The 26,979-nt window shown below is 58.9% G+C and overlaps 1 protein-coding gene across 1 annotated transcript in view; it reads left to right on the top strand.

Moving 5' to 3' along the window:
- Positions 1–24,178, top strand: part of TNRC18 (trinucleotide repeat containing 18) — an 86,046-nt gene extending 61,868 nt beyond the window's left edge. Inside the window, 13 exon segments of the mRNA XM_042922366.1 lie at positions 5,685–6,115; positions 10,312–10,467; positions 11,009–11,150; positions 12,949–13,066; positions 13,518–13,593; positions 13,684–13,792; positions 16,221–16,337; positions 17,038–17,202; positions 17,681–18,798; positions 18,800–19,003; positions 22,276–22,512; positions 22,642–22,716; positions 23,056–24,178. Coding sequence (XP_042778300.1) covers positions 5,685–6,115; positions 10,312–10,467; positions 11,009–11,150; positions 12,949–13,066; positions 13,518–13,593; positions 13,684–13,792; positions 16,221–16,337; positions 17,038–17,202; positions 17,681–18,798; positions 18,800–19,003; positions 22,276–22,512; positions 22,642–22,716; positions 23,056–23,262 — 3,155 coding nt within the window. The 3' untranslated portion in view covers positions 23,263–24,178.
- The last annotated feature ends 2,801 nt before the right edge of the window (positions 24,179–26,979 follow it).

Genomic DNA, 26,979 nt, shown 5'->3' with positions numbered 1-26,979 from the left:
CTTTACTCCGTGTCAAAGATTATGTGATTAAATTTATGGGAGTCTGTTTTGGGGTTCCATTCTGTGCCATTGATCTGTTTGTTCTTTTGTCAGTATCTCGTTGGATTACTGTGGCTTTATACTAGGTCTCGCAGTCATGTACTGTCTTCTTACTTTGTCCTTCTTCCATATTGAGTTGGTCATTCTGGGTTTCTTGCCTCTCCATATAGACTTTGGCATTAGTATGTTGATGTCCACTTCTGGGGGGGATTGTATCGAATCTATAGATCAAAATGGGAAGAATTGGCATCTTGACAATATCAAGTCTTCCTATCCATGAACATGGAAAGCCTTCTTTGATTTCTTTCATAAGAGTTTTGTAGTTTCCATCCCATAGCTCTTGTACATATTTTGTTAGATTTAACCTAGGTATTTCATTTTGGGGAGTGCTAATGTAAACAGTATTGTGTCTTAAATTTCAAATTCCACTTGTTCATTGCTAGTATGTAGGAAAGTGATGGACTTTGGTATGTGAAGATTGTAAAATGCAGCCTTGCTATGATTGCTTATTAATTCCAGGAGATTTTTTGGATTTATTCTTTCAGATTTTCTACATAGATACTCACTCATGGCATCCGTGAACAAAGATAGTTCTATTTCTTCTTTCCCAATCAATATACCTTTTTTTTTTTTTTTTAATTGCATTAGCAAGGACTTCTATGATCTTGAAAAGGAGTGGTGAGAGGGGACAACCTTGCCTTGTTCCTGATCGTAGTGGAAAAGCCTCTATAGTTTCTTTTTTTTTTTTTTAATTTTTTTTTTTTAACATTTATTTATTTTCGAGACAGAGAGAGAGACAGAGCATGAATGGGGGAGGAGCAGAGAGAGAGGGAGACACAGAATCAGAAGCAGGCCCCAGGCTCTGAGCCATCAGCCCAGAGCCCAACGCGGGGCTCGAACTCACAGACCGCGAGATCGTGACCTGAGCTGAAGTCGGACCGACTGAGCCACCCAGGCGCCCCATGCCTCTATAGTTTCTTACCCGTAAATATGATGCTAGCTGTAAGGTTTTTGTAGATGTTGAGGAAGTTCTCCTCTGTGCTTACTTTACTGAGAGTTTTTATGATGAATGTATGTTGAATTTTGTCACATGCTTTTCCTGCATCTGTTAATATCATGAGATTTTTCTTTAGCCTGTTGATGTGATGGACTACATTAATTGTTTTTGATTTCTGAATGTTGAACAAGCCCTGCATACCTGGGATAAATCTCACTTGATTGTGGCGTATAATTTTTTTCATACATTGCTGGATTTGATTTGCTAATATTTTGTTGATATTTCGCATTTATGTTTATGGGAGATATTGATGTGTAGTTTTCTCTGTCTGGTTTTGGTATTAGGATAATTCTGGCCTCGTAGAATGAGTTAGGAAGTATCCCTTCTGCCTCTGTCCTCTGGAAGAGATAGTAGAGAATTGGTATAATTTCTTCCTTAAATGTTTCGTTGAATTCAACAGTGACCACATTCGGGCTTGGCATTTTCTGTTTTAGAAGGTCATTAATTGTTGATTCAACTCCTTTAATAGATAAAGACCCTTCATAAAGACCTGTTTCTTCTTATGTGACTTCAGACCTTTTTATGTCTAAATAATACTCCATTTTATGAGTATACCACATTTTGTTTCTACTCTTTTGTTTTTGTTTCTGTTTGGGGGCTATCATGAATAATGCAGCTCTGAATATTTATGTACATGTTTTTGTGTGGACATGTTTTCAGTTCTGGCTACATTTTTTTTTCAATGTTTATTCATTTTTGAGAGGGGGGGAGAGGGAGGGTCAGAGAGAGAGGGGACACAGAACCCGAGGCAGGCTCCAGGCTCCGAGCTGTCAGCACAGAGCCTGACCTGGGGCTCGAACTCACACACCGTGAGATCATGACCCGAGCTGAAGTCGGATGCTTAACCAACTGAGCCACCCAGGCGCCCCTGTTCTGGCTCCAAATCTAAGGGTCAAATCACTGGGTTATTTGGTAACTTAATGTTTAACCTTTTGAGGACCTGCCAAACCGTTTTCGAAAGTGGTCTCACCATTTTATATTCCCACCAACAGCCTGTGAGAGTTCCGGTTTCTTCACATCCCCCTTCTTGTCATTACGTTGTTTTGTGGTTTCGATGTGCATTTCTCCCGATGACGGTGAGCAGCCTTTCATGTTGCTCAGCCGTCCGTATGTCTGGAGAGGTGCCTATTTAAATCCCTATTTCTTAATTGGGTTGTCATTTTGTTGTTACGAGCTCTTTGTACATTCTGGCTGTAACTCTGTGCTTCGCAAGTGTTTTCTCCCATTCTGTAAGTTGTCTGTTTATTCTCTTGGGTTGTTTGAAATAACCGTTTCCAATTTGCACGAAGTCCGGAGAGATCACTTGCACTTCGGGCGTTTATGCAAGCGAGTATTGCCTAACCCAAGGTCACAGAGATCTAGTCCTGTTTTCACTGAAGAGTTTTATGGTTTGTGACTTACAGTTAGGTGTGTGATCCATTTTGAGTTGATTTTTTGTGTATGGAGTGATGGAGGGGCCTTTGCACGTGAAGATCCATTTGGCCCAGTATCCTATGTGTTGAGAAGTCCGTTCTTTTCCCATTGCACACTCTTGGTGCCCTTGTGAAAAATCAGCGGAACCTAAATATGAAGGATTATTTCTGGACCCTCAGTTCTAGTCCATTGATCCCTATGTCTGTTCTTAGCCCAGTAGCATCCTGTCTTGATTACTGGAGGAATTACTGTAGGAAGCTTTGAAATTGGGAAGTAGGAGTCCTCCATATTTGTTCTCCTTTTTCAGGATTGCCTTGGTGCCTCAGAGTCCTTTGCATTCCATAGGGATTTTGGGATTAGCTTGTGAATTGCTGCAAAAAAGCCACCTGGGATTCTGATTAGGAATGGTGCTAAATCGGGGAGTGCTGGCATCTTGACAATGGAAGTTTTTTAATCCAGGAACATGGGATGTCTTTCCACTCATTTGTGTCTTTAATTTTTGTCAACGACGTTTCATACTTTTCACTGTACAACTCTAGGACTCCTTTTGTTAAACTCAGTTTTAAGTATTTGTTTTTCTGATGCTATTGTAAATGGATTCTTTTCCTTTTTGGAGTGTTCACTGCCAGTGTATAGAAATGTATCCTGTGACCTCGCTGGACTCATTTGTTCGTTCTAATAGGTTTTTAGTAGATTCCTTAGTGTTTTCTATAATACAGGATCATGTCATCTGCAAACAGAGCGGCAGATGGGTATACCTTTTCTTTCTTTTTGTAGCCTAATTGCCTTGGCTACAATATTCTGTACAATGTTGAACGGTAGTGGCAAGAGGAGGTATCTTTGTCTTCTGATCATAGGGGTTGATAATATTCATTCTGCCACCATTAGGTATGATGTTACTGGTGGCTTTTTTATGGCTGTCTTTGTCAGGTGGAAGGAATTTCCTTCTTTTCCCAGTTTGAGTGATCTTATCACGAAAGGGCGTTAGGTTTGGTCAGTTACTTCTTCTGCGTCTATGGAGGTATTCCTGTGGTTTTTGTCCTTTATTACAGTGTATTACACTGATTTTTTGAAAATATTTATTTATTTTTGAGAGAGCGAGAGGGTGAGTGAGCAGGGGAGGGGACAGAGGGATAGAGGGAGAGACAGATTGCCAAGCAGGCTTCACACTGTCAGCACAGAGCTGGTCATGGGGCTTGAACCTGTGAACCGTGAGAGCATGACGTGAGCCGTAACCAAGCGTCAAACGCTCAACCGACTGAGCCACCCAGGCACCCTCACGTTGATTTTCTTACACGTCGAACCAACCTTGTATTCCTGGAATAAATCCCCCTTGGTCATAGCGTATAATCTTTTTTACCTGTTTCTGGATTATGCTCATGTGTGTTTGTGAATTGTTATATCTTCCTAGTGAGTTGACCATTTATTATGTAAATATATCCTTTGTCTCTAGTAACAAGTTTTGTCTTAAGGAAGGTCAGTTTTGTCTGATGTTTATATTTATGCTTATTCAGCTCTTTTTGGTTAGTGTTTGGATGGGTTATCTTTTCCATCCTTTGACTTGCAATCTCTTTGGGTCTCACCCTTCTGTTTTATCTTTTCTGTGCTTTTTGTTGTCTGTTCCTCCCTTGTTACCGTATTTCTTGGGGGCGGAGGCAGGAGCACAGGACACTGGGTGGGCATCACAGACATGGACTCTGCTCCCTGCCGCGGCCCTGTGTGGCGGTGAGGGCTCGGCACGTCCTCCCCTCTCTCTGGGCTTCCTGCCTGTCCCCACTCGAGGACAGGCCTGTCCCCTCACAGAGCCCGTTTCCTGTGTCCCGGGCACCACTCATGCTGCCCCACTGGCCTCATGAGTATTTGTCCCCCGGGCCGACCTTACTCCACGCTTGAAAGTGTCCGCTGCCCGTCGCTGCTCTGTCCGTTCTCTGGCCCTGCTCCCTACGCGGCTCACCTGCAGCGTTTCGCTGCCTGGGGGTTTCCTTCCGGCTTTCTGCAGGGGGCTGTCATCAGGTGGGTCAAACCTGGCAGCAGAACCCCAGCCTTTTATGGCCTGCACCCTGATCAGCCATGAGAGCCCCCAGCTGCCTCCCTGTGTGGTGGGAAGTCCGTTAACAAAAGCTTAATTAATGGGATCATTAAGCTTTGCAAGTGGGTCCCTCCCACGGAGTGTGCCCCCTCCCAGCCTGGCTGCATCTGTTGGGTGATGGGATCCGGCCTCCCCGAGGAGGCCTTGTGGGCAGGCTGTCGGCCTCCCAGGGGTCGTCAGGCCTGCGGTAGTAAAACTGGGGATCTGCTTCCGGGGCACAGGGCGGGACCAGATAGACAGACATGGATGGGAGCCCCCTCCGGTGGGGTGTGTGCCTGCGGTGATGGAGGTGTGGACAGAGGATCTTCCCGGGTGCTCCGTGTGTCTTCTCCGCTAGGAGGCCGCGGATTTCCAGGTCGAGGTCAGGGGAGAAATGGTGCCCCAGGTAGAGGGACCAGCAGCAGCAAAGGCCCGGAGGTTGGAAGGGACAGAGCACAGCGGGGCGTTGGGGAGAGGGTCTGTGTTCAGGGAGCCCAGGGGCTCGAGGGTTGGGATCAAGGCTGGCCTCGTGTCTGCTGGAAGGGAGAGCCTCGGCTGACAGGAGGCAGCTGGGCCCCAGGGCTTTGAGTTTGGTGAGGCCTGCCCTCTAGAAGAGGAGCGGGTGCCAGGGACCTTCCAGCTCTTGAGAAGAGGCACCAGGAAGTAGAGGAGAGGCCCCACCCGGCTTGGGGATTTCACGCGGGCTTTCCGCATGCCTCCCGTGGACCTGCTGCCCTTGAGGGGCCTCGGGCCCTCCCCAGCCTGCCCTGGCTTCTGGGATTCCCACCGGGCATGCAGGAGGCAGTGGGGAAGCTCATGGGGGCCCCGGGCAGGGATTGTCACATTCCCAGGGAGTTGAGTCCGGGCAGCCAAGGGGGGTTTGGGACAGCAGCGGGGCCAGCAGGACCTGCCACTCACAGGTGTGTGGCAGGTGAGTCTTCCTCCTCTGGGCCCTGTTCCTCTCCTGGATACAAGAAGCCTCCCGTGGGCAGCGAGGGAGGAAGGGTGGGACGGTGGCGTTCTGCTGGTGGCCAGGGCATCTGGGTGGGTGGGAAGCAAGGGTCCCAGGAGCTCCCGTCCACAGCCACTGCCCTTGTCCGCATCCAGGCACGGAGTTTGAGTACACGGACTCGGAGAGTGAGGTCAAGGTGCGGAAGCGGTCGCCTGCCGGGCTGCTGCGGCCCAAGAAGGGACTGGGGGAGCCGGGCCCCTCCCTGGCCGCGCCCGCACCCAGCGCCCGGGGCCCCGGCCCCGCCGGCCCCGACAAGGCCAAGCTGGCGGCAGAGAAAGGGCGCAAGGCCCGCAGGCTACGGGGCGCCAAGGAGCCTGGCTTCGAGGCGGGGCCCGAGGCCAGCGATGACGACCTGTGGACAAGGCGGCGCAGCGAGCGCATCTTCCTGCACGACGCCTCGGCCGCGGCTCCGGCGCCCAGCAGCGCGGCCCCCGCGGCCACCAAGCCCAGCCGCTGCGGCAAGGGTGGCCCGCTGAGCCCTCGAAAGGACACCGGCCGCGCCAAGGACAGGAAGGACCCCAGAAAGGTAGGGCCCTCAGTGCCGGGGTGGGAGCAGCGGGAGGGGGCCCCGAAGGCGGGCCTGACTCCTCCCAGCCACGGGCCCCTGGAGCCCTGCCAGCAGCGGGCGTTCAGACCCGGCCTCAGAGCGGCTCTTACTTCCCGTCTCAGGCGCAGTCCTCACGTGTGAGTGAGGTGCAGGGACCCCTGAGTGCAGTTATCAAAACACCGGACACCTCCATTTGTTTCTTTTTTTTTTTTTTTAACGTTTATTTTTTGGGAGGACACAAGTGACAAGCAGGGGAGGGACAGAGAGAGAGGAACGGAGGATCTGAAGCTGGCTCTGCGCTTACAGGCTGACCTCAGCGAGCCTGATGCAGGGCTCGAACCCATGAACCTTGAGATCATGACCAAGCCAAAGTCGGCCACTCAACTGACTCAGCCACCCAGGAGCCCCTTAAAATTTTAAATGTTTATTTATTTTTGAGAGAGAGAGAGAGAGAGAGAGAGTGGGAGCAGAGGAGGGGCAGGAGAGAAGGAGACACAGAATAGGAAACAAGCTCTGAGTCAGCACAGAGCCTGACGCAAGGCTCGAACTCATGAACCATGAGATCGTGACCTGAGCCAAAGCTGGATGCTCAACCGACCGAGCCACCCAGGTGCCCCTATTCAGTTTTGAGAGAGAGCGTGCGCACAGGTTGGGGAGGGGTAGAGAGAGGAGAAAGAATCCCAAGCAGGCTCCGTGCTATCAGCATGGACCCTGATGCGGAGCTTAATCCCATGATCCATGAGATCATGACCTGAGCCTTAGTTGGATACTTAACCGACTGAGCCACCCAGGCGCCCCTAAAATGCTTGCTTTCTAAGAACCGTAGGACAGTCAGACCCTTCTTGCACTGGCTGCTAGGAAGCCACCCCCTTTGGTTGGTTGCATTCAGACCTCCCCATCCCTGTCCCCGATGGAGGATGATCTCTCAAATACCGGTGATGTTCTATGTAGGAAGTCGAGAAGAGGGATGAGGCTTGGCACTGATTTCCCGGTGACGGGGCTAGTGAGGAAGTGGCTGTCTTCCGGTGTCGTCCACGGTGATTGGTGCCCACCTGTCTGCCCACAGCTGAAGCCCTCTCAGGTTTCTCCGGGCCTCGGAGGGAAGGTGCTGGAATAGTGTGTACTGCTCATGGTGATCACACCAGGTGGTCTGAGGCAGGGCCCAGGCCAGGTCCCACCCCTTGAGCACCTCTACTTCAACTGGTGAAGGACAACTCCTTTTCTCCACTCACGACACTTCTGGCCCCGACTCCCCGGGCTTGGCACAGACCCCACAGGCAGAGGGCCCGGCCCCCACTCTGCGCGCCAGTTCCAAGTTTAGGTTGTCACCTGTGCTTCTGGCAGACGCACCAGCTGTGTACTGGGGGTTCCCAGGACCTGCTTCTCAGGGTCTGTAACTCGCCAGGGGGCCTCCCAGAACCCCTGGGAGGCACTTCACTTACTATTACTGTTTACTAGAAAGGATACGGTTCAGCAACAGCCGGATAGAAGACATGCCCAGGGCAAGGGATGGGGCAAGGGTGTGGGCGTCCATGCCCTTTCCCGGTGTGCCGCCTCTCCAGCACCGTCACCGACCTGGAAGCTCCCCAAACCCCGTCGTTCAGGGTTTTATGGAGGCTTCGTCACGTTGGCAGGATCGGTTATTAACTCAATCTCTGGACCCTCTCCCTGCCCCGGAGGATGGGGGACATTGGAACTCAAGAGTTCCTGGCTTCTCCTGGCTTGGTGTTTCTCGTGAGCCGCCCCCGTTCCGAGGCCAGCTAGGGACTTACCCACAGTCGCCTCATTAGGACAAAAGACTCTCCTGTGATCCAGGAAATTCCAAGGGGTTCAGGAGCTCTTTGTCAGGAACCAGGGGCAGAGACCAAGTAGATATTTCTTACTGTGTCCCAACAGAGTGCTCACAAAACCCTGCGAGGTAGGTTACTCATGTTAACTGCACAGGTGGCCTTGTAACTTGCCCAAGGTCACGGCAGCTACTGAGCGTCCCAGCTAAGCTTTGAACACCCGCCCCGGGCCACGCTGCCCCCTGGGCCCTTTGCCAAGATATGGTACCTTCTGCTGGGGAGAAGATCGGGGGCTCACCCAATCCCAGCCTTCTGATGACACAGTAAGAGACTAGAACAGGAGAGACTAATTGCCAACAAAAGAAATCAGATGCCAGTGAAGTCACCACAGGAGCAACCACTGTTCATAGTGTTTTGAGACCCGCTTTTGTATCCTGCTTTTTTAGACTTGGATATTCCCACTTGCCATCAGCCTTATTTTACTTTTTTTTTTTAATCAATATTTCTAAATGGCTGAATAACATCCCTCCATCTGCACCCACCCCTTGGTTTTCGTTCTCCGCTGCCATCAACCATGCGGTGATTGGGTTGAGGATGGTATTTTTCTGCCATAATGACCATGGCAGTGACCATGTCTGTTCTGGGTACAGAGCTTGTTGGAGTTCTTTTCTTACTAAAATAATAATAAGTTTCCCAGAAAAGGGCTCTCTCATCAGTGGGAAAGAAAGAGGTCTCAGTGATACCTGATTATAACACTGCCTTGGAAGATACAGAAAAGGAAGCAGATACAAGTCCACTCAGAACTTTGCTTGCTGTCCTCTGCTGGCCCCATGTGCACAGCTGCGAAGGTAGAGGCCATTCAGTGAGCTGTCCGTTTTCAGCAGGTGTTTGTGGAGAAAGGTTGTTCCTTCGACCCCCTGGATGCCTTCCGATTGCAGAAATGTGAACAGGATTAAGGCATGATGCATCAGAAACAAGAAAATATAATCATATATGTCTTTCCCTCTCCCAAATGGGGATCCAGACTGAATACCTTCTATCCCTGTAACACTGTCTGTTTTGACCCTTATAATGCTGTTTGCTGTGAATGTCACTTGTCTGATAGGAAGTTGTGACTTCCGCTGTGGTCTTGGTAACATTTGTCCAGTGTTTTTTTTTTTATATATTTCTTAATTTCCCACATCCTCCGGTCCTTTGACTTGGTTGTTTTGTTTCAGGAATGTGTCTTTTAAAAAGCATAAAGTTACCCCTTGCCCCCTGCCGCCCACCTCCCCTGGGTCACGGAGATTATAGTCTGAGCTTCCTTCTGGCGCCAAGTATCCCCACTTTGTTGTCCTGGCCACGGCGCCCCCTGCCTCTTCCTGGAGCAGGACTCTCAGAAGCTGTAGCAAAGCTTGTAACTGCATCTGTAGATGCCCCAGTGTTTCCCTGACAGGCCGCAGGACAGACCGGTTGTTTCCAGTGCTTTGCTCTGATAAACGAAGCCATGCCGTGGGGTCGGACTGGTTTCGAGGCTGGCGGGGACGAGTAGCGGCCCCTTCACCCCACCGTGGGGGGCGGGGCTGAGTGCAGAGAATCCGCGGAGCCTCCACCCGGCCCTGTGGTGGGGGCAGGGAGCAGCGAGGCTCAGACTGGGGTGGGCGTGGCTGAATGCGGACCAATAGGCAGCGAGCGGCCCCTTGCCCCCCTGGGGGCGGGGCTTGGAGCTGGGGTGGGCGGGGCTGAGCTCACAGTTACTCAGGCACGCCCCAAGTGACCCGCCGCAGCCGAAAGGGTCTTCGGCCTTCTTCCAGGAACGTGCCTGTGGGACCACCCCGGCACCATCCTGGCTTTTTGTGGCTTCATTTGGAAGCGTGTTAAAATGGAGGCAGCCGATGCATCCGTCACCGGGTTGTGGGGGGGCGGTTGAATGAATGGCGCCCCCTCCCACAGCTGCACATTGAGCAGCTGTTAAAAACAAAGCTAAGCAGTCTCTATATCAGACGTACTCGGGACGGAAAGGTGCAAAGCAGGACATTTGGCAAATTCCCATTTGTGTTAAAAAGAATACCGTTTGTGCACAAATGTATCTTCATAGCCTGTGTATTTACTCCGTTGTATGTGCTTTTGGAAAGCTCTGGAAGGGTACACCACACAGCCACTAGTGACTCTAGTTAGCGCTGTGCACTTGACAGGATTCATTGGAGAGGAAGTTGCACCTATATGCACTTTGGTGATTTTTTTTTTTTTTTTTTTTACAATAAGCAACATATAGTAATAATGAAGCAGTTAAGATGAAGAAACGATGAAAAACAAACGTACTTGGGGGAGGGGAGGGAAGGGGTTTCGTTCCTTTCCCGGGATGGTGAGGACGGCCTGTGATGGCACCTCTGTTGCTTCCTCCCCCAGAAGAAGAAGGGGAAGGAGGCCAGCTCAGGAGGGGCGGCGCTGCCCCCGCCCCGTGTTCCCGCCCTGCCCCCAGAGGCCCGGGCGCCCCACACCAGCTCCCCGGCCACCGCCAAGAGGAGCAAGGCCAAGGCCAAAGGGAAGGAGGTGAAAAAGGAGGTGAGGCTCGCGGTGCCCCAGGAGCCAGGTCCCCATAGGTCCCTCCCAGATGGGGCATGCTGGGCGTGCCCACCCCCCACACCACCTTGTCCCCAGCAGGCTGTTGTTTTTTTTTTTAATGTTTATTTTTGAGAGAGAGAGAGACAGAGCATGAGTGGGGGAGGGGCAGAGAGAGGGGAGACCATCCGAAGCAGGCTCCAGGCTCTGAGCTGTGAGCACAGAGCCCCATGCGGGATTAGAAACCACAAGCCATGATCATGACCTGAGGCGAAGCTGGACATGCAAGTGACTGAGACCCCAGGCTCCGCCCCCTCCCCCCCCCCCCCCATGTGTGTCCGGAAGTGCTGCCTCAGCCCACGCAGGCCCTGGCCACTCGGGTTGCTTGCCGATCTCACGGACACCACCCCCTCGGCCCCGCACCACTCACGTGGCAGATGCCCCCGCAGCCTGACCGAGACTCCGGGGTTTCCAGGGAGGGTCCTAAGCAGCGGGACTTGCACGGCGTGCCCCGAGCCGTGGGTCTGCTGTGCTCTGTCCCCAGAACCGCGGGAAGGGGGGAGCCGTGAGCAAGCTGATGGAGAGCATGGCTGCAGAGGAGGACTTTGAGCCCAATCAGGACTCGAGCTTCTCTGAGGATGAGCACCTGCCACGTGGTGGGGCTGCAGAGCGGCCACTAACTCCAGGTAAGTGTCCTCGATGCCCTGTCGGCTCAGGCCCAGAGCGGGTGGGGGGGTGGCTGGAGGTCCCCCTGGGGAAGCAGTGGGCAGGGGCTGAGCTACCCCAGGGAGTGGGCATGTGCAGGGGCCCTGAGGTTGGGTGGGGGCATGGTATCTGTGGTAAACTGAGAGAGGCCGGCTTGGCTCTGGTTTAGTAAGCTGGGTGGGGGAGGAGGGAGAGGCAGATGGCCCCATCTCTGGGCTGTGGTCACAGTTTGCCCTAATGAAAATAAGAAGCTCTCCGCGGCTGGAAGTAGATGAGGACAGTCGGACTGGTTTTGAAAAGTGCTTTCTGACTGCTTTGTACAGAATGACTTGGGGGTGGCCCTGAGGGGGACAGGAGTCCAGGTAGGGAGGCCCTTGTGGGGATCCGGTGAGCAATGGTGGCAGGGGCAGCACGGAGGGAGATGGGGTGGGTTTGAGCACGTCACGAGGGAGAGAGGGGCTGTGTGAGCAGACCAGAACGAGTGAGTATGGGTGGTGGTGGTGGGGGTGGGCGTGTAGGGGGAGCAGGGAGAGATCACATGCCACACTTTGCTGGCTGGAGTCTGGGGTGCCTGGAGAACATCCGGGTAAATGACATACACTTGGCACCTGGACCCAGGGGTGTGGAGCTCTGAGAAGAGACTGAGGATGTGAATTGGGTGGGGCGGGTGTGGAACAAGAGGATGTGCAGGGCTGGGCAAGTTAATCGCCTGATTGGGAGTGTATCAGTCAGCTGTTGCCGTGTAACAAAGAGTTACCCAGTGGTAGCTGGTAGTAGGTATCCATTATGGGTCTCAGTGGTCTGTAAGGCAGCCGGGCTGACCTCGCCTGGGCTTGTTCCCACAACAGCAGGACAGCTGGAGGTCCACGGACGCAGGGTCAGCTCCACTCCGGGGCCGTTCACCCCCTGGGCCTGTGGGTGAGCCGGGGCGTGCTTTTCCTGGGGCCGTACTGCCAGAGGCTCACGAGGGAAAGTGGGAGCTGACCAGACCTCTGGAGGCCTAGATTCAGAATCAGTATTTGATCACTCCCACCCTTGTGCCATTGGCCGGAGGAAGTCTCACAGCCATACTCAGCGACAAGGGGTGGGTGTCCACTCTGCCCACGGTGAGTCTGCGGCAGGGGTGTGCGTGCAGGCAGGAATGAAGAAACAAGCGGGCCACCCAGTGAGCTGTGTGGGTCATGACAGGGTGGGGCCGGGTTCAAGGTCTTACAGGGCAGGAGGAGGGAGCCCTGGAATCCAGAGCAGTGTGGTCAGTGTGGAGAAGGAAAACTGGGGAACATCTGGTGTGGGGGTTCCGGACGGGGTGGCCTCTAAGCCGGGGGGGGAGAACCAGCTTTCAGCTGAGGACAGGTGAGGAATGCGGAGAGCCTGGCCTGAAGTTTGGCCAAGGCGGGGATTGGTTTCCACCATGACACATGGCATTCCAGGAAGAGAAAACACCAGTGGAAAGTCCTGGAGGTCTGGTGGGAGAGGCAGCGGTGGACAGGCTGACGACCTGGGGCCTCACGCCCAGGCCCCAAGGGTGGCGGTCTTTGGGTGGCGGAGGGGTGGCTTGTGTAGGCGATCACACTTGGTTCACACCTGCCTGGGATCTCTGCAGGAGCCTGGGCCAGGAGGGAGGGGCTGCGCACGGGCCCCCCCCCCCCCCACATGTCCCTGCAGGGGGGCATCCCTGCCACCCGGCAGGCCTGGGGGAAGGGAGGCGCTGGGCGCCGAAGGAGGGTCTCTCGGCTGCCCCCTGGCTCCAGCCCTGCCTCCCTGCGTGTCCCCCTGCAGCCCCGCGCTCCTGCGTCATCGACAAGGACGAGCTGAAAGACGGCTTACGTGTGCTTATCCCCATGGATGATAAGCTGCTGTATGCCGGGCACGTGCAGACGGTGCACTCGCCAGACATGTGAGTGGGGGCCTGGGCGGGGGGCGGCACTGGCCTCAGAGCCTGCGGACCCTCCCCCAGTCCAGGGTCCAGGGGGCCTTGCTGGGCCTCTATGGGCGGGTTGCTTTGCTTCTCTGAGCCGCGACTGCCTCTCCCTAGAACCAGGCGAACGGTGCCCGGGAGGGCGGTGCCCGCTGAGGGAGGCCCCAGTGGGCGTGGCCAGCCGGTCTGTGCCGGCCTCTCTTGGATCTGAACCCCCTAGCTGTACGGATGAGGAAACCGAGGCCCAGGAGGGGAGAGCCTCGCCCCAGGTTCGGACCGCACGCCAGCGGCTCCCCAGGCTCTGACGTGCCGTCCGAGCGGTCTGGGAGGCAGAGCTGGCGCCGCTGGGGCCGGTGGTCGAGGAGCAGGGTTCCTCCGGGAGGGGCCGCCGTCTCCGTCAGCTCACACCGCGCCTGCCGTGGCCTTGCAGATACCGTGTGGTGGTGGAGGGCGAGCGTGGGAACCGGCCCCACATCTACTGTCTGGAGCAGCTGCTGCAGGAGGCGGTGAGGGGGGCAGGGGAGGCGGGGCCGCCGGGCGGTTGGGGGCCGGGCTGCTCCCGGTCACCCCTGGCGCTCAACCCTTCGCCCTCGCAGATCAACGACGTGAGGCCGGCCTCCACGCGCTTCTTGCCACAAGGGACCAGGATCGCAGCCTACTGGAGCCAGCAGTACCGCTGCCTCTACCCGGGCACCGTGGTCCGAGGTGAGGCGTCCTCGGCATCCCCCCCCCCCAGATCCTCCCCCTCATCCCCCCATTTCCTCGCGTGGCTTCCGGCAGGGCCGGCCCGGCGCTCAGGCCCTCGGTCCGCTCTCGGCTGCGCTGGCTTCACACCCAGCTCCTCGGGGACGGTGTCGCGCCAGATTAACAGATCCTGCCGTCGGGGGAATTGCTCTCATTTCCCACACGGGGACACGTAGGACGGGGCCCCCGAAACTGGCTTGGGTCACGTGGATTTCGTCGGTTGCTGTGAGTCTCGTCCTTGAGCCTGGGTCACGTGCTCGTTCCCGACACCGGCAAGTGAGGTTGGCTTTCTGATTCCACTTGCGACCCGGGAGAGGAGACGGTGGCCACCCCAGGAAAACCGGGGTGTTGTTAGCCAAGTAAGAGATGGGAAGCAAGGCTGACATAAATAACAGGTGCCCCAGAAGCTGCAGGTGTTGGACAGAAACCACAGATCCTCACACGGTGCAAAACTGACATTTCCAAGAGCTGAGCTCTGGATGTTCGTTCTTCAGACAAACAGCCAGATGGCAGATACAGTGTACCCGCTGCGGCCCGACATCCACACCCACCCAGGAGGTGGAACACGGATGCCGGGCAGGAAGTCTCCCCCGCCCCCCTGCCCCAGAGAGACCATGGCAGGGTCACTCTTGGTCCGTCCCCTGGGGGTCACTCAGAATTCCATTTCTCCAGCTCCTGTGTTTCATCCGCGTCTTTCTCTTCCTTGTTCCGTTCCCTCGTTTCCATGGAGAATCTTTCTGTAGCTTTCTGAGAGAGGATCCTAGGAGGTAAATCCCTCTAGTACATGCATGCTTGAGATCGCTTTATTTTGGCATGTTCTTAAAAGATAGTTGAGCTGGGGATAAAGTCAAGGTTGGAAATAATTTTCAAAGTCACTGTGCCTTTCGTTTTTATCTGGCTGTCGACGTTGTCTAAATTTGATGTCATTGTTAAAACTCCATCTTTGTAGGAGACCTGCTTTCTCTCTGGAAACTTTGAGGGTGTTCTCGTTATTCCTAGATCTGGAATTTCATGTGGGTTTGTGTGTGTCTGTACATGTGTGAATATGTGTGCGTCTGTCTTTGTGTATGTCTGTTTTTGTGCATCTCTCTATGCACGGCTGTGTGTGTCTATGTGTCTGTGTCTGTGTTTGTGTGTGTCTGTGTATGTGTGTGTGTGTGTGTGTCTGTCTGATGTGTGTCTGTGTATGTGTCTCTGAGTGTCTCTGTGTGTGTGTTGCTGGGTGTTTGGGGCCTGAGGGCTTTGTGAAGCAAATTTCCTTTGTTCTGGAAACTCCGTGTGTGGCTCTCCAGGAGCCACTCCCTGTCCCCTGCCGCCCTCCCTGGGACCGTGTGCTGGCCTGCAGTGTCTGTTATCTTTATTCCTATCGTCTGTTTCTTCACCTTTTTGTTCAACCTCTCGGGAGGTTTCCTCAACTAACCCCGACCTTCTGGCCCTTCCATCTACCGAAGTTTTGAAATTCCTGCTGTCGTGTAAGAAATTCCTAGAGTTTTTTCTTATTCTCTGCATGTTTTTCCCCCCCCCAACTTTTTGTGTCCGTCTTCTTGTTTTTATCCGATTTTGTTTCTTAGCACATTTGCTGGTATCCGTGTTCTCTTTTCGTAAACTTCGCGGAAAAAGGACTGTTGCCACGTTTGGGTTTCTGCAGCTCCCTTTTCTCCTGACTTGCCCTTGCCGTCTCTTCGGGGGTTCTGTGCTCTTCAGCCCCCTGACCTCTCTGGTCCGTGTCTGTCTCGTTGAGAGGCTGGCCTCTCGGGTCAGGTGGTCTGTACTAAGCAGATTGGAAGGCCTGTGCATCGACAGGCACGTTTTGTGGCGACCCCTGGTCCCCATACCCGTGGCTTCCTGCCACCGGCCGGCAGACAGTCCTTGGGGTTCGGGGACCCACCTAACTCTCCCGTGCCCCAGGCGTAAACCCTCAGCCTGTCCGCTGTTGGGGTCCCCTGACCCCTGCCTGCAGAGGCGCTTGGCGCCTCTTGGGCCCGAGCCTGGCAGGGCTCCCTTGTGAAGCAGGCCCCCTCCCAGGCCCCCAGCAGCAGGGGAAGCCCTTCACCGTGCAGGTGGTGGTCTGGGAAATGCCCCGCTCCCGCAGTCGGCCACTGACCCACCAGGTCCGGCCTGCAGGCTTGCCGCCCCTGCTCTTGCTTCGCTGTGCTCTCGGGAGGGTCTTGGGAGCGAGTCAGGACACACGCTCGGTGGAATGGCAGGCACCAGTGCTCCTGCTGGACCACGAGACTCTAAGACTCACATTCTGTACCACTGGATACGTGCCGCTACACATCCCAGGCCCGGAGCTGCTCCCCGGCTGGTTTCTGCTCCCCTTTTGCCCTTGTGGGCACCGGAGAGCGGGGGTCCGCTGGCGTCCTTGACCCTGTCCCTCTGCCAACAGGCTTGCTAGGCCTCGAGGACGACGGGGACCTGATCACAGTGGAGTTCGATGACGGGGACACGGGGAGGATCCCCCTCTCCCACATCCGCCTTCTGCCTCCCGACTATAAGATCCAGTGTGAGTGGCGGTCCTGTTGCCCTGGCAGGGGTGACCCCCATGTCCACACCGGCTCCCCTGCGGGCCCAGCCCTGGGCTCTGGCCACCGTTGCAACCGTTTGCACCGGTGGGATGGAAATGGCAGGAGCCACGGGTGGGGCTCCCACAGTGGGCTTGGGGGAGGGGCTCCCGGGCTCCCCAGGTCTGCGTTCCCGCGCAGTCCAGGCCGTCGAGGCTGGTCAGGCGCCGTTCCCGATGGTTCCAGGCTTCACATGTCCACGAGAGCACGGAGTTCCTGGCTTTGTCCTGAGCATCCAAAGATCCCATTCCCCGTGACTGACCAATACTGAAGCTCAGCCTCAAGGAGGGAAATGACTCTTCCTGGGGTCCTACATCTAGTTAGAGGCAGAGCCAGGACTTGGACCTCCGGGGGTCTGTGGTTTTGAGCATCCTCCAAGTGGGTTATAGAACCCACGAGAGTGGATCTTTGCTCACTCCCACCCAGTCCATTCGGGGACCCCTGTGGAGCTTTTTGTGCCTGCAGACCCCTGAGCTGCGTCCCTGCAGAGGGAGTCCCCCTCTCCAGCTGCACAGCCCCTCCAGGCAGGCCGAGCGGATTCAGCCGCAGGGCCTTCCGGTCCCTGTCCCCCGCGATGGATGTGGCTCTGGTGGCTGGGAGAGCAGAGACCCAGGCCTGAGCCACCGTGTCCCTCTCCCGCAGGTGCGGAGCCATCCCCAGCCCTCCTGGTGCCAAGTGCCAAGCGCCGCAGCCGGAAGACCAGCAAAGACACCGGGGACAGCAAAGACGGGGGCACGCCAGGGTCCGAGGAGCCGGGCACCAAGGCACGAGGGCGTGGGCGGAAACCCAGCACCAAAGCCAAGAGTGGTACGTTAGCCCCAGCTCTGCCTCGGCCGAGGCACAGGGGCAGGTGCAGGCATGGGGGGGACTTGCTGTGGACGCGGGATGCCGTGGGGTCTGCGCGCAGAGACTGTGCCCCCCCCCCCTGTGGGAACTCAGCTGCAGGGCCGCTCGGACCCTTTGATAGAGTGGGACACTGAGACTCAGGGAGTCAGCGTTCATCTGCCTCGGGCAGAGCTGACTCCTGGGCAGCCGAGTTGTTCACACCAGAATCCAGAGACAGGTGCTAAGAGCTGAGGCTGCCAAGGACCACTTGGGGGTCACCACCCGTGGGATGACAGCGATGTGAGAGTCGCTCATCCTGCGCCCAGAGCGGGCAGCGTCCAGGCCCAGCACCCGGTCACCGCAGAGGAAGCAGCAGGGCCAGCGCAGAAACCGGGCTTTTGGGCTCGGGAAGCCCCTTGCTGCCCTGACCTCATGTAAGCTTGTTCCTTCTCTCTTCTAGACAGAGCCGCCGTCCTGGAAGAGGGGGGCCCGACAGAGGAGGTCCCCAGTACCCCGTTGGCCCTGGAGCCCATCAGCACCCCAGGCTCCAAGAAGAGCCCCCCAGAACCCGCGGACAAGCGAGCCAAAGCCCCCAAGGCTCGCCCGGCGGCCCCGCAGGCCAGCCCCGCCCCGTCCACCTTCACCAGCTGCCCGGCTCCTGAGCCCTTTGGGGAGCTGCCGGCCCCCGCTGCGGTCCTGGCCCCCACCCCCCTCGTCACCATGCCCATCGCCATGCCCGCCACCCGCCCCAAGCCCAAGAAGGCCCGGGCCGCGGAAGAGGCGGCCGCCAAGGGCACCCGGAGGCCCGGGGAGGAGGCCGAGCCGCTCGTCAAGCTGGACCACGAGGGTGTGACGTCGCCCAAAAGCAAGAAGGCCAAAGAGGCCCTGCTTCTGCGGGATGACCCCGGAGCCGGGGGCTGGCAGGAGCCCAAGGGCCTCCTGGGCCTGGGCGGCTACCCGCCGGCCACAGGCAGTGGCGAGCCCAAGGCCGCCCGGCCCAAGTCCGGGGACGGCGACCTGGCCCAGGAGCCCGGGGCCGGGCTCGAGTTCGAGGACTCGGGTGAGCCCAAGAGCCCGGACAAGGGCCAGGCGGAGCAGGACGGGGCCGAGGAGTCGGAGAGCGGCGGTAGCAGCAGCGACAGTGGCAGCAGCAGCAGCAGCTCAGAGACCGAGGGGGAGGAGGAGGGCCAGGGCGGCGGCGGCGGCCGGAACTGTAGCGCCTCCAGCTCCAGGGCGTCCTCCTCCTCGTCCTCGTCGTCCTCCTCCTCGTCCTCGTCCTCTTCCTCCTCGTCCTCCTCCTCGTCCTCGTCGTCCTCCTCCTCGTCCTCGTCCTCCTCCTCGTCCTCGTCCTCGTCCTCGTCCTCCTCCTCATCTTCCTCGTCCTCCTCGTCCTCCTCCTCCTCCTCCTCCACCACGGACGATTCCTCCTGCAGCTCAGACGACGAGGCGGCACCTCCCGCCGCGGCCGGCCCCTCGGCGCCGCCAGCCCTGCCCGGCAAGGCGCCCAAGCAGGCGGGCAAGGCTCGCTCCTCTGCCCCCTCTCCGGGCAAGAAGGCCCCGGCGCCCCCGCCCCAGGCGCCCCCCGCCGCAGCCCGCGCAGCCTCTGCAGCCCAAGGCTCAGGCCACGGCCAAGAGCCGACCCAAGAAGAGGGAGGGCGTCCACCTCCCCACCACCAAGGAGCTGGCCAAGCGGCAGCGCCTGCCGTCCGTGGAGAACCGGCCCAAGATCGCCGCCTTCCTGCCGGCCCGGCAGCTCTGGAAGTGGTTCGGCAAGCCCACCCAGGTAGCGGAGGGCGGAGGGTCCGGACGTGGTGTTCTCCGGCGGGCCGGCCCCCCCGCGTGCCCCCCCTTCCTCCGGGCCCCCCACGGGGCGGGTTGGGGTGAGGCGGGGGACCCCGTCTCATACCCGGGTCCCCCGAGTCTCGGGGCGCCCGAGCGCCGCCCCCTCTGCCGGCTCGAAGCCGGGTCCTCCGCGGAGCGGCGCCGCCCTCTGTCTCGGGTGCCGGCCCCTCCGGCAGGCGCCCGGTCGCCCCGCAGGGGGTCTCAGAACCCGGTGGCCCCACAGCCTGTCTCGGCGGGGGCGTCGTGTGTAGCGGCACAACGGCTCCAGGCCTCGGGCTGACCGTGTGGCGACCCCGGCAAGAGGCACTTGCTCCCCTCTGATGGCAGCGGAGGGCCGGGGCGGTCCCCCTGCCTGGCTGGCTCGGGTGCCCCCCCACCCACGAGCTAGCCAAAGGGAGAAGGTTCTGGTGGGGTCCCGTGGCCGCCTCTGTAGACAGGACGGTTCCCCAGAAGGAGCCCTGCCAGCTCACCCGTGTGCACCCGCGGCCGCGCACCACACGCGTACCTGTGCGCGCGCACAGGCACCGTGAGGCTCCCGCGTGCAGGTGGGGAATAGCCCCGTGGTCACCGGTCCACCCCGTGCCCCTTGTCCACGGGTACGGCTCACAGGTTCGCCCGCGGTGCCTGTGTCCCTGGCCCGGGCCCCCTGAGGCCACACCTGAGGTGGGCTTGGCATGATGCCCCCGGGTCCGTCCCCCCCTCCAGAGAGGCTTCTCACCAGGGCAGGTGTGGGGAATTGGGGGCCGACAGTGATGAGCTCGGGGGGGCGTCTGACCGTGCACCTCTCGGGACCTCAGGAAGCTGCTGGTGTATTCGTGTTGTGTTAGCTCCCTGGGTTCAACGAGGCCGGAAAAATTGGGGGGAGCTCTGAAGACCCCAGCTCGGGGGTTTCCGTGTAGGTGTTTTTTGGGGCCCCCTGTGCCAGTGACACCAGGGGCAGTGAGAGTCCCCCAGAGGGCTCCTCAGAATGGGGGTGCAGAGCAGGACATCTGGAAGCAGTCGGCACCCACTCTCCTGAGGGCGTCCCTGCTTTTGAGGCACTAACTTGAACCTGGGGCAGACGGCCTGCGTCTCTGACGCCGCGGGGCATAGGTTGTCTGAAGTTAAGCCCGCCTGGATCGCTGGCCCCGGATGAGAGCTCCTCTCTCAGCAGGGCCACCGCCGGGGACGGCAGAGTTGAACATGTAGAACCTTCCCCGACTCTGCTGACCAGGCCCCCTGGAGCTCTGATCCCAGCAGGTGCTTTATTGGGATGTATCGAGGAGTGACCGCTTCTGAGCTGAAGGCGGCACATCCTTGCCGTCTCGCCTCCACCGTGACCGACTCGTTCCGTATTTTAGCATCTGCCACTTGCAGATTTACTAGTAATGCCGAGGTTCTTACTGCTGCAGCGGGCGGAGCACAGGGCGGAGCTTAGTGGCCACTTTAACAGAAAATTCCAGGCTTCAGGTACAGCTGGAGCCCAGGGGTTTGAAGGGCCGTCTTCAGACCTCCCTGTGGGTCCACGGTCCAGGCTTCCGTTTCCCTTTCCTGCCTTTGCGCTGGTCTCCTGCTCAGACAGCCCTTCCCTCCTGGCAGCAAGCAGCCTCAGTGGCTCCCGGGTCAGAAGTGACACTAGAGAGGAAGTATCTTTTTGCAAGGGGTTCAAGCTAAAGCTGATAGAACACTCTTGGCTCGTGTGCCGAGCCCGCTTCTGAGCCAGTCATAATACCAGCGGGAGGGCAGGACGTTCGGGGTGTCCACACCGAGTCCTGTGCTCGCTGCAAGGGCGGGATCAGCCCCCCGGGGGGACCACGTGGAGTGAGGCGGCTCTGTGAGAAGGGAGTAACCGGCGGGTGCCGGGCATGTCACGGCGGCCAAGGAGGAGTTGGTGTAGAAACCTTAGCCGTCCTCCTCACCTCGAATTTATTTTCAGCCTTGAGCTGAAAAGTGAAAAGCATTTGCGCAGTTCACGGGACATAGCAGAAATCAGTGACAAGGACCTCTGAAAATCCATCACCACCAGGGATCCAATGAATTAAAAGTAGAAAAAGCGCTTGTTGGAGAAAGTTGGAAATTGGCACGTGGTTTTCTCCTGTTTGGGCAAATTGGCTTTGCGTCATCTGGCAGCTGATGTGAAAATGGCGAAGTGATTTTAGATCTTGGTTTGAAGAGAGGATGTGCCGGGTCACCAGAGGGCAGAGCTTTGCAGAGGCCTGGATCCTGGAGGTTTGGCCCTAGGGACAGTGACAGGCCCCAGAGCTGCCCGGGGCTCTGATGGGTTTGGGGTCCTGATGACCGGTCTCTTCCCTCCTCGGAACCCGCGTGTCTGTCCCCATGCTGGCCCAGGCCGGGGCACTGAGCGGGCTTCGGGAAATGTTTGTCGAGTGACTAAGAAAAGCCCAGCACGCGATGGGCCTGGCAGATGCGAGTCTGGTGCTGGCTCCTGCGGGCCCCGGATGGACTTCAGGGGCTTCCCCTGGGGTCTGGCACCGTCCCCGTGATGGCCCTCAGCCCACGTCCCCTACTCCGTCGCCTCCGGCCACTTAGGTGGCCGACTCCCAGCCCCACGCTGCCTGCGGGGACGTAGAACGAGGCTGTGCAGCAAGTGCCCCGTGGCCCCGGGGCCCCGGGGCCCGAATGGCGTGTGCCGGCTGTGGGGGGTGGAGCCATGCCCTCTGTCCAGAGGCCAAGCTGCGAGCCCCTGGGCTTCCCTGTCCTGTCCCCCACCGGCACTGTCTGGAAACCGCCAGTCCACAGGGGGCTGCTGGGCCCAGGGCATGGCCACCGCGAGCCGCGTGGACCGCAGGTGCGGGTCTGCCAGGCGTGTGCCTGCACTACTCCAGGACGGGGAGGTGCAGGTCCCGAAGTTTTTTTGTTTTTTTAATGTTTTTTTTTTTGGGGGGGGGGGGGCAGAGAGGGAGTCACAGAATCCGAAGCAGGCTCCAGGCTCTGAGCTCTCAGCACAGAGCCCGACGCGGGGCTCGAACCCATTAATGGGGGGGAGATCGTGACTTGAGCTTAACCGACTGAGCCACCCAGACGGTCCCGGAGGTCCCTCTTAGCTGAGGTCCTTGGTGTCGGTAAAGCCCCTCTTGGACACCCAGCATGGAGAGGGGAAGGGGTCCCCCCCAGTTAGAGCAAGCAAGGGGCCTCCTCCCTCCCACCCCACCCTCTGCAGAGCCCCAGGGTTTGGGGACCGGCCCGGGCCTCCCTGACACGCGTGTCCCACAGCGCCGCGGCATGAAGGGCAAGGCCCGCAAGCTGTTCTACAAGGCCATCGTGCGCGGCAAGGAAATGATCCGCATCGGGGACTGCGCCGTGTTCCTGTCGGCCGGCCGCCCCAACCTGCCCTACATCGGTCGCATCCAGAGCATGTGGGAGTCCTGGGGCAGCAACATGGTGGTCCGCGTCAAGTGGTTCTACCACCCCGAGGAGACCAGCCCGGGCAAGCGCCTCCACGAGGGCCAGGTGAGGCCGGGGCCGTGCGCGTCACGCCGGGGAGCAGTGGCCCCACAAGCCCTGAGGCTGAGGCCGGGGTGCTCGGCTCTGGGGCCTGGGGCCGGGCTCACCGCCGCCCTGTGTTTGTCACACACACAGCACTGGGACCAGAAGTCCGGCCGCGGCCTCCCCGCGGCGCTGCGGGCCTCCAGCCAGAGGAAGGACTTCATGGAGGTAGGGGATGTGGGCTGGAGGGCGGGCCGCCTCAAACCTGCACGCAGCCCGGTGGGGGCTGGGCCTCCGACCCCCCCACCCCACATCCGACCCTGAACCCCATGTTTGCCGCGCTCGGTCTCCCCCGTCGCTTCTGGGCCCTAATCCTTCAGGGCTCCCACTCCGGCTCCCTCTTGGTCTCGGAATCCTAGCCTCCGTCTCTCCGCCTCCCTGGGGGGGGCGTCTTTCTCTGTCTTGGCCCTCGGTGCTTTCCCTGATCCTGTGGGTCCTGGATGGGTGGAGGGCGTCTTCCCTGTCTTCCCGGGCCACCTGCCCTGAGCCCGCCTGCCACGCCCGCAGCGTGCCCTGTACCAGTCCTCGCACGTGGACGAGAACGACGTGCAGACCGTGTCGCACAAGTGCCTGGTGGTGGGCCTGGAGCAGTACGAGCAGATGCTCAAGACCAAGAAGTACCAGGACAGCGAGGGCCTGTACTACCTCGCGGGCACCTACGAGCCCACCACCGGCATGATCTTCTCCACCGACGGCGTGCCTGTGCTCTGCTGAGCGCCCGCGCCCTGCCCGCTGCCTCGGACCCCGCGGGCCGGCCCGTCGGGGGCCCCTCGCCATCACTGCCACGTCTCGGGGGCTGCGTGCATGCAAGTGTGCCCTGGGATGCCCTGGCGTGCGTGAGTGTGTACATGTGTGTGCCCGTATGCATGCACGTGTGTGCGCACATGTGCACACATCTCCGGCCCCCTTCACGACCCCCTCGGTGCCCCCCAAGACGGGGTTCCTCTCAGCTATCAGGGTATGGCTCTGCCGGGCCCCCCTCAGGGGCTCCCCTCCAGCACCTTGTAAGCACTTGGCCAGGCCAGCCCCCTCCCCCCACCCCCAGGCGCCTCCGTCCGAGGCCCGGCGGGGATTCGGCGGGGAGGGAGTTTCCAGGGAACCGAACTGACACGCGTTCCGGGGTTCCCGCTGCTCGTGGGCCCGGCTCCTCGTGCCAGACCCCCCCCTCGGCCCGGAGCCCACTCCGAGCCTCCCGCCGTGAGACGGGGGGCGGGGGGCCCGATGCCCGCCAGCCTCACCCATCGGGCCGGGCCTGCTCTGGGCACCGGCGGGTGGGGGGGCCGGCCTCTGCCCACTCAGGACGGCCTGGATGGGGCGAGACAGCCAGGTGCCAGGCGGGGGTGGGGGGGCTGCCCTGAGGGCCCCTCCTCCTGGACCAGCCCCTCACACTACAGACAACCCCAATGGTGCTGACATCCTCGTCCCGGCCACACCCGGCCCTCCTGCCCAGGCCTCGGCCAGCCCAGAGGGCGGCGGCAGTGGGTCACCTGTACAGTTTTATTGTACCAAGAGACTCTCCTCGCCCCTGTATCATACGCCTTTAAATGGAGTCCACTTTTTAATTATATATATAAAGATAAATATATATAAATATATATAAATATAAACTTTTTAAAACTGTGAAAAAAATAGCTATGAAATTATAAAAAAAAAAAAGCAAACATTCTGACGTGCAGAATATTATTTTTTATTTCCTATTAGATTGTGTCTAGCACCCAGCTTCACACCCCGCCCCCCTTGTCCCAAGCACACCCCACCTGCCCACCCTGCCCGGCCCAGGTGTACTGTACTCGCCCCCAGGACGGAGAAGCGGTTAGGGAGAGCAGAGGCCGAGGGAGGGAGGGAGGGGGCCGGCAGGGCGCAGTGACCCTGCTCCCGCGGTCGGCCCCGGCCCCGGAAAGCACTTACCAGCCCCCGCGCCTTCCAGGGGGACGGGAGGCCTCGTCCAGACAATCTTAAGGGAAGGAAAAGCCAGACTTCGGTTTTGTTTTTTGGGGGAATTATTGGTTTTTTTTTTTTTTTTTTAAAGTTTCTTTTGGAATTTTGTTTGTTGGCGAATTCTGTGTGATCTTTTTCATAAAAAAAGGAAAAAAGAAAAAGCTATAATCGGAGAAATACCGTTGTCTGGAGTGGTTCATTTCAAGGGCCGTGGGGGTGGGCGCAGGGTGCTGGGTGGCGAGCTGGGCGTCCCCCTGTACAACGGCCACTGGGCACGTGGGGCTGTTTACATCCATGCTAATTGAAATGAAGGGAAATGAAAAGTTTCTCGGTTGCCCCGGCTGCATTTCCAGTGGTCAACAGCCAGAAGTGGCCAGTGGCTACCGCGGGGTGGCTGGGATACAGAACGTGTTCATCAGGGCGGAAAGTTCTCTTGGCCGGTGAGAGGCTAGAGGGCTTGCGCCGCCTGTTTCTTCCTTGAAAATGCCGAGATGAGCACTCCCAGCCGCACCCCTACCTGAAGACCACAGAACGAGGACGACGCTGAGGGTCTGAGTGGCCCTGAGCAGGTGTGGAGACGCAGGCACGGCAGGGGCTGGGGGGAGGCTGGGCCCTGCTTCTGGTGCTGCTACCCACTCCTGCCCTGAGGTGAACTTTCAGCCTGACCCCACGGGTACCTGCCCAACCACCCCCCAGAGGAAAGGTTCTGATGGTTCTCCCGCTTCAGGGAAACGGAGTCACACAACAGGAGGAACAGTGAACTGGCGCCACCTGGCGGTCCCTGTGGTATCGCCTGGGGTCTCGGCTCTCCCCACGGCTGCCCAGGACGCCCACCTGGTTCCCAGAGTGATGGCTGCCCACTGGGCCCAGCGGGTGGGTCCCCGAGGCCGCAGGGCTGGAGCACAGCCCCTCGGAAAGCCAGCTCCCCTGCCCCAACCCTCCTCCAAGGGACCTGCATCAAAGAGCGGACCAGCTCCACTCCTTGGGGGAAACTAAGGCACCAAACGGTACAGGAAGTGGTTCACATCACACGGATCGGCTGCACGGCTAGGACTTCGGCCCAGAACACGCAGCCCCCAGGTCCCAATTCTGAGTCCCTGCAGGCAGGGAGCAAGCTGCCCCCCCCCCCACCCCTGCCATTCAAATGGGTGGGATGCCACCTTTTTCCCTGACCTGACCACCAAGTTGTCAAAGCCCAAATGCTTCCGGGTCCCGTGCCGCCGTTCACCCCTACCAGGTGCATGGAGACCCGGCTACGAGACTGACCCACCCCCATCCACCCCCTACGATCTCCCTCCCCCCCCCCCCCCCCCCCCAGCCCAGGCAGACAGGGCCACTTTCCAGGTGAGAAGAGGGACGTCCCAGCCGCCAGGACCCCTTCCCCCACGATGGACGAGCAAGGTCGGGGGGCAGCCCCCACCCACACAGACACTACTCTGAGGCAGCAGCTGGGGAGTTTCTGCCTTCATCTTTTAATGGCCAGTGCGGTACAGTTAGTGGACGGACGGGGGGGTGAGGGGGAGACAGGACACAGGGGCGGGTGGTCACAGCTGTGCCGTGGGGGTGGCAGGGCAGACTCCTCTCCCCTGAGAAGCCTGACTTTGTCAAGACACTCCAGAAATCCCTCCGCTCAGGGCACTGGGCCAGCCCGGGGCTTGAGGGTCCCGGCTGAGGAGGGACCCCCACAGCTCCCTACTTGCCAGGGACTCACGTCCCTCCTTGGGCCACCCTGGGTGAGGATCAGTGTCTGAGAGAGAGACTTCAACCAGAGCGTGCCCCCTTCCGGCGTCACAGACAGACGGGGTGGCCAGAGAAGCAGACGGGGGTCTCGGGGCAGGCACAGACTGCCAGGCCTGTGGCATCAGGTGGGCGCCAGGGTGCACGGAGGTGGATTTCGGCGTGGGGTGGGTGCGCCCAGACCGGTGCGGAAGCTGCGGTCATAGACCGGTGTAGACCGTGGTCTGAAACCATTCAGACCCAGGGCTACGATTCCCTCCCGGCAGATGCGTTTTGTTCGAAAGAAGCAGTGTTTACGAACAGACGGACAGGGACAGGCCCTCTCCGCTGAGGACCTCTCGTGTTCATGAGGAGGGCCACTGGTGGAGGAGGGCTGGGGCCCGGGTCCGTGGGTGAGGGTCACCAGGAGGGGATACCGGCTGGCAGTCTGCTCTCCTGGCCGCGAACGGCTGCGACCCCAGAGAGGGCACTCGTCTGGCGACAGCTGGGGCCACCGGACACAGACAGAGGGAGAAGGACAGGCCGGAGACGCGACGCAGAGCACAGTGCTGGGTGGCTCTGGGGGGCCGGAGGGCTCGGCAGAACCCTGGGGCCGGCGTGATGGCCGGCCGGACCCGGAGGGTGGCGTTACTGGCACGGAGTGGGGGGGTGGGGGGCGGGGGAGGCCGGGGCCCCGCAGGCACTGCAGGCAGGGGCGGGGAGGGGGCCTCGGGCCTCGGGGCCCCTAGTCCAGGCCAGAGTGGGGGGGGGGGGGGG

The sequence above is a fragment of the Panthera leo genome, chromosome E3 (assembly GCF_018350215.1).
Source record: "Panthera leo isolate Ple1 chromosome E3, P.leo_Ple1_pat1.1, whole genome shotgun sequence".
Lineage (NCBI taxonomy): Eukaryota > Metazoa > Chordata > Mammalia > Carnivora > Felidae > Panthera > Panthera leo.
The sequence above is the reverse complement of the archived record's forward strand: the minus strand, read 5'-3'. Positions and strand labels throughout refer to the sequence as shown.